The following is a 6,307-nucleotide window of genomic DNA, read 5'->3' as shown; positions in this document are numbered from 1 at the left end:
GCCCACGACGGTGGCGTTTGACGTGCGGCCCGGCGGCGTCGTGCATTCCTTCTCCCATAACGTGGGCCCGGGGGTACGTGCCACCGCCGTCCCGGGTATTTCGAGTGCTGGCAGGCCGGGGGAGGGGGCGCGGACCACTGGGGGCGTGGCCTGAGGAAGGGGCGCGGACCGCGGAGGTGGGTACTGAGGAAGGGGTGCGGTTTGTTAGGGTTGGAGGCTGATTGGTGAGCGCGGCACATTGAGACCGGGGTCACCACTGGGGCAGGACTGAACTCATGGGGAGCTGTGCCTTGTGGGCGCCAGCGGCGTTGAGGGGGCGTGATCACTTGTCACCTGCCTAGAGTGTCCAGGCAGCCCTGCCCTCCAGACGCAGAGGTGGGGAGGGGGCAGTGATGGGAGCGGCAGGAGGCTAAGGGGCATCTGCTCTCCTGGGCCTGAAGGAAGTCAGTCGCTGCAGCTCCGACGAGGGAGGAAGTTCCCCTTCCTTCCGTTGCACAAGATCCCCCCTCACCGAGGAAGTGAGGCCGGGTCTTCAGCCCTGTAAGGGTTATCAGCTTATCAGCAAAGTCTCTTCCCCTCTCAGCCTCCCTTTCCCCGCCTGTAATAATGATATCCTTACTGTTTTTTGACGACTTCATTTTTTCAGACTTACTTGCAGTGGCGGGATCTCGGCTCACTGCAACCTCTGGCTTCTGGGTTCAAGCAATTCTGCCTCAGCCTCCCCAATAGCTGGGATTACAGGCGCGTGCCACCACACCCGGATAATTCTTGTTGTTGTTGTTTTTTGAGATGGAGTCTCACTCTGTCGCCCAGGCTGGAGTGCAGTGGCATGATCTTGGCTCATTGCAGCCTCTGCCTCCTAAGTTCAAGTGATTCTCCTGCCTCAGCCTCCCGAGTAGCTGGGATTACAGGCATGCACCACCACGCCCAGCTAATTTTTGTATTTTTAGTAGAGGGGGAGTTTAACCATGTTAGCTAGCTGGTCTCGAACTCCTGACCACAGGTGATCCTCCCAATTTGGCCTCCCAAAGTGATGGGATTACAGGCATGATCCACTGTGCCCGGCCAATTTTTGTGTAAGTAGCAATGGAGTTCCACCATGTTGGCCAGGCTGGTCTTGAACTCCTGATCTCAAGGCGTCTGCCTGCCGTGGCCTCCCAAAGTGCTGGGATTACAGGTATGAACCACCGTGCCAGGCCGGTTTGCTGACTACTTCCTTAAAGCTAGGTGTGATGCCAAGTCCTTTATATGTTACGCCCAAGATACGGATGAGAAAATGCTTCAGATAAAAAAGAGAAACAGAGAGAAAATAGAGGCTCAGAAAAGTTTTCACTTGTCCAGGGTCCCCATGTCCCATGGCAAAACCCATCGCTACAAAAATATGAAAAATTAGCCAAACGTGGTGGCAAGCGCCTGTAAATCCCAGCTACATGGGAGGCTGAGGCAGGAGAATCGCTTGAACCCGGGAGGCAGAGGTTGCAGTGAACTGAGATCATCCCACTTCAGCCTGGGTGACAGAACAAGACTCTGCCTCAAAAAAAAGAAAAAAGAAAGGAAAATTAGTTGGGTGTGGTGGTTGCGCACCTATTGTCTCAGTTACTTGAGAGGCTGAGGCAGGAGGATCGCTCAAACCTGGGAGTTTGAGGCTGCAGTGAGCTGTGATTACGCCCCTGCACTCCAGCTTAGGTGACAGCAAGACCCCGTCTATTAAACAAAATAAAAATTTCCTTCTATCAGACCTTTCTTTTTCTTTCATTCTCTAGGACAAATATACGTGTATGTTCACTTATGCCTCTCAAGGAGGGACCAATGAGGTGAGTTGTTCAAAATTCCTTCTAGCTTACTGTGACAGTATCTGTTGTTGTATGGAGATGTTCTGTAGCAGACAACAGGGTTGGGTCTCGCATACATCACCTTACACTCATTGAATGATTCTTCCTAAACCAATAAAAAGGGAGAGTATTGACATTAAACAGTGATGACAGATTCTGCTGTCATTATTTCACAGAGCAAGCAAATGTCTGGACAAAAGGAGGGATGGAAGATGGGAGTCTGCCATCCCCATGAGCATCTGTTGGGGTGTTGTATTTTATGTGTAGTGTAACAAGTTATCACAGCTTAGGGGCTTAAAACAGAGCACCCATTTATTATCTCATAGCTTTGTAGGTCAGAAGTCTGGGTCAGCTCAGCTGTGTGCTTCATAAAACCAAACTCGAGGTATCACAGGCCGGGCATGATACCTCATGCCTGTAATCCCAGCATTTTGGGAGGCTGAGGTGGGCAGATCACCTGAGGTCAGAGTTTGAGACTAGCCTGGCCAACATGGCAAAACCCCATCTCTACAAAAAATACAAAAATTAACTGGGTATGGTGGCACATGCCTGTAGTCCCAGCCACTCAGGAGGCTGAGGCAGGAGAATCACTTGAACCCAGCAGGCAGAGGTTACAGTGAGCCAAGATTGTGCCACTGCATTCCAGCCTGGGCAACAGAGTGAGACTCTCTCAAAAAGTAAATAATAAATAAAGGTATCACAGGCAAGGCATGGTGGCTCATGCCCCGTCTCTGGGAGCATGAAATTAACAGAAAATTTTAAAATTAGCTGAATGTGGTGGCGTGCATCTATGGTTCCAGCTACTTGGGAGACTGAGGTGGGAGGATCACTTGAGCCCAGGAGGTCGGGGCTGTAGTGATCCGTGATTGTGCTACTGGGCAACAGAGCAAGACCCTGTCTCAAAAAAAAAAGTCTCTGGTCTGGGAGAAGAATCCTCTCCTTCAAGCTCTTAGTTGACAGAATTCAGTTACTTGTGGTTCGAAGACCAAGGTCCCCATTTCCTTGCTTGCTGTTTTCTCCAGCTGGTGGCAGAAGAGCCAGTAAGAATGATTTGGGCTGGGCACAGTGGCTCATGCCTATAATCCCAGCACTTTGAGAGGCCAAGGCTGGCGAATCACCTGAAGTCAGGAGCTCGAGACCAGCCTGGCCAACATGGTGAAACCCTGTCTCTAGTAAAACTACAAAAATTAGCCAGGCGTGGTGGCACATCCCTATAATCCCAGCACTTTGGGAGGCCGAAGAGGGGCAGATCATTGGGGGTCAGGAGTTCAAGACCAGCCTGGCCAACATGGTAAAACCCCGTCTCTACTAAAAATACAAAAATTAGTCAGGCATGGTGGCACATGCCTATCATCCCAGCTACTTGGGAGGTTGAGAAAGGAGAATCACTTGAATCCGGGAGGTGGGGGTTGCAGTGAGTCAGGATCGCGCCACTGCACTCCAGCCTGGGCAACAGAGGTAGACTCTGTCTCAAAAAGAAAAAGGGTGATTTGAAACACTTGGACACATACGCCACTGCTGCCCTTGAGGGAACTGCAGGGCAGGGAATACAGGCAGCCTCTAGGAGCTGAGAACAGCCTCTGGCTGCCAGCAAGGAAATGAAGACTTCAGTCCCGCAACCGGGAAGAACTGAAATCTGCCACAACCACAAGAGCTTGGAAGAGGACCTTGAGCTACCAATGAGAGCCTAGCCCGGTGAACACCTTGAGACGGGTTTCGCCATGTTAGCCAGGCTGATCTTGAACTGCTGACCTCAAATGATTGGCCCGCCTCGGTCTCCCGAAGTGCTAGGATTACAGGTGTGAGCCACCGGCGCCCAGCCTCCTAGAGATTTTTCTGTATCCTATGTAAAGAGCTTCAATTGCATGGACATGTGGAATTAATTGACAGCCCCGTACTAATGGATTGAGGGTTACTTCCAACCCAGTCTGTGAATAACCTTGGCCAGGGTTCACTGTACAAGTGCGGTTACATCTGTGGGGAAACCGCCCAGAAGTGGGATTCCTGGGTCCGTTTTCTTAAAAGTAAAACTGGGCCAGGCGCGGTGGCTCACGCCCATAATCCCAGCACTTTGAGAGGCCGAGGCGGGTGGATCACATGAGATCGGGAGTTCGAGACCAGCCTAGCTGACATGGTGAAACCACATCTCTACTAAAAATACAAAAGTTAGCCAGGCGTGGTGGTACACGCCTGTAATGCCAGCTACTCAGGAGGCTGAGGCAGGAGAATCCCTTGAACCTGCGAGGCAGAGGTTGCGGTGAGCCGAGATCGCGCCATTGCACTCCAGCCTGGGTGACAGAGCGAGACTCCATCTCAAAAAAAAAAAAAAGTAAAACTATATGTTTTGAGATCTTGGTAGATATATGTTCACTTGTAAGAAATCCTACAGAGAGCTCCAAGTACCCTTTAACCAGGTTCCCCAGTGGTCACATCCTGCAAGATGCTAGTCATTTTAGAGATGGGGGGTCTCACTAGGTTGCCCAGGCTGGTCTTGAACTCCTGGGTTCAAGTGATCATCCCGCCTCGGCCTCCCAAAGTGCTGGGATTACAGGCGTGAGCCACCATGCCCAGCCTGCATTTTCCCTTTTGTTTGTACCTGTTGCAGCTCCACCAACAACTCGGGATAGCCTTGGTTTTCACACCCATATGGTGTGTTAGCAGACAGTGGGCCTTCTGCCCTTCTGACCTAGGAGAAAAAGGTATCTCACTGTAGTTCAACTTGCGTTTGTTTTTTTGTTTTGTTTTTTTTCATAAATGATATTGGACATATTTTTATATGTTTAAGAGTTGTTCTTAGGCCTGGCGTGGTGACTTATATCTGTAATCTCACCACTTTGGGAGGCCAAGGTAGGAGGATTGCTTGAGGCCAGGAGGTTGAGACCAGTCTGGGCAATATTGGCAAGACAGTGATTCTGCAAAACACAGAAATTAGCTGGATGTGGTCCCAGCTACTTGGGAGACTGAGGTGGGAAGATTGCTTGAGCCCAGGAGGTGGAGGTTGCAGTGAGGCGAGATCCTGCCACTGCACCCCAGCCCAAGCCACGGAGAGAGACTCCGTCTCAGAAACAAAAAAACGTTGTTCTTATCTCCCCATCCTTGGGAACCACTTTGGGGTGGTTCTCATTTGAGGCACCACTTTTATGGGAAGGATGTGGCGCAGGCAGGCTCCCTGATCACAGATGGACAGCAAACCCCAGGCCACCAGGAGGGCGGGGCAGGGGATATAGTGGCCAGCCCCTGAATTGGGAGGTACAGAAGAAGTGGCCTGACTGTAGAATCAGAGACACACCTGGAACTCTGCGAGAGCACCTGGGTGTCTGGCGCTGACCCACGCTGTGTTCTCTCCCCAGCAATGGCAGATGAGTCTGGGGACCAGCGAAGACCACCAGCACTTTACCTGCACCATCTGGAGGTGAGGCTCGGGGTGGGGATGGCATCTCCGGCTGCCATTGGCCTGCCCGCTGGCCCCAGGAGCTGCTTCGGAAGGCAGGGAACGAGAGAGGACAAGGACGGCCAGACAGATGGGGGCGGCACCCCTGGAGGGGAAGACAGGCCAGCAGGGGGACTCATGCACGTGTAGGTGGGGGGTGGCGGGGTCGCTGGGGCGCGACTGCTCCCCAAGGAAGTGCACTGATGCAGAGGCTGAGAAGGTCTGGGGGAGACTGGGGGAGTCTGTGCAGGGCAACGTCCCAGGAAAAGGAGAAGCAGCTCAGAGGGTACGGAGCATTGACCAGGGCCTGGGAAGGCCCCGAGGGGCTCCACCCTCCCCTGAGGGTGACACGAACTCACCAAAGGGCTTTTGGCAATTTTTCTTTCTTTCTTTTTTTGTTTTTTGAGATGGAGTCTCCATCTGTTGCCCAGGCTGGAGTGCAGTGGTGCGATCTTGGCTCACTGCAACCTCCGCCTCTTGGGTTCAAGCGATTCTCCTTCCTCAGCCTCCTGAGTAGCTGGAATTATAGGTGTGTGCCACCGTGCCTGGCCCTTTTTCGCAATGTTTAAAAATTGAGATAAAATTCCATAAAACACAGCATTTTAAGCTCACAATTCAGCTGCATGTAGTACTTTCTCAGAGGTGTGCAGCCAGACCTCTGCATCCAAAACATTTTCATCCTCTGAAAATAAACTGTTCCCATCAGAGTCATTCCCCTTCCCAGCACACGGCAGCCATGCATCTCCCTCCTGTCTCTATGGATGGGCCTGTCCTGGACATTGCATAGAAATGGGGTCAGACCCTCCCTGTGTGGCCTTTGGTGTCTGGTTTCTCTCACTGAGCGTGACATCCTCAAGGCTTATCCGTGCTGAGGCCTGTGTCAGCCTCGTTTCTTTTCCTGGCTGAGTCCTATTCCACAGGGCTCCCTGCAGGAACCTGTGGAGCTCATATCCCTCTGACTGAAGGAGGCAGACTGAGGCAGGGAGCCCCTCCAGGCACCGACGAACATGGGGTGGGTGGAGAGGGGATTGGAGGCTGTGTGGAA

At 52.2% G+C, this 6,307-nt stretch overlaps 1 protein-coding gene across 1 annotated transcript in view; it reads left to right on the top strand.

Annotated features, from left to right (window-relative positions):
- Position 1: 1 nt before the first annotated feature.
- Positions 2 to 6,307, top strand: part of MYDGF (myeloid-derived growth factor) — a gene marked incomplete at its 5' end in the record, with an annotated part of 13,014 nt that continues 6,708 nt past the window's right edge. Inside the window, 3 exons of the mRNA XM_011967473.1 lie at positions 2 to 73; positions 1,764 to 1,814; positions 5,183 to 5,244. Coding sequence (XP_011822863.1) covers positions 2 to 73; positions 1,764 to 1,814; positions 5,183 to 5,244 — 185 coding nt within the window. The remainder of the gene's footprint in view (positions 74 to 1,763; positions 1,815 to 5,182; positions 5,245 to 6,307) is intronic.

This window comes from Mandrillus leucophaeus, unplaced genomic scaffold, assembly GCF_000951045.1.
Source record: "Mandrillus leucophaeus isolate KB7577 unplaced genomic scaffold, Mleu.le_1.0 Scaffold8, whole genome shotgun sequence".
NCBI lineage: Eukaryota > Metazoa > Chordata > Mammalia > Primates > Cercopithecidae > Mandrillus > Mandrillus leucophaeus.
This window is presented reverse-complemented; position numbering and strand designations above follow the sequence as displayed.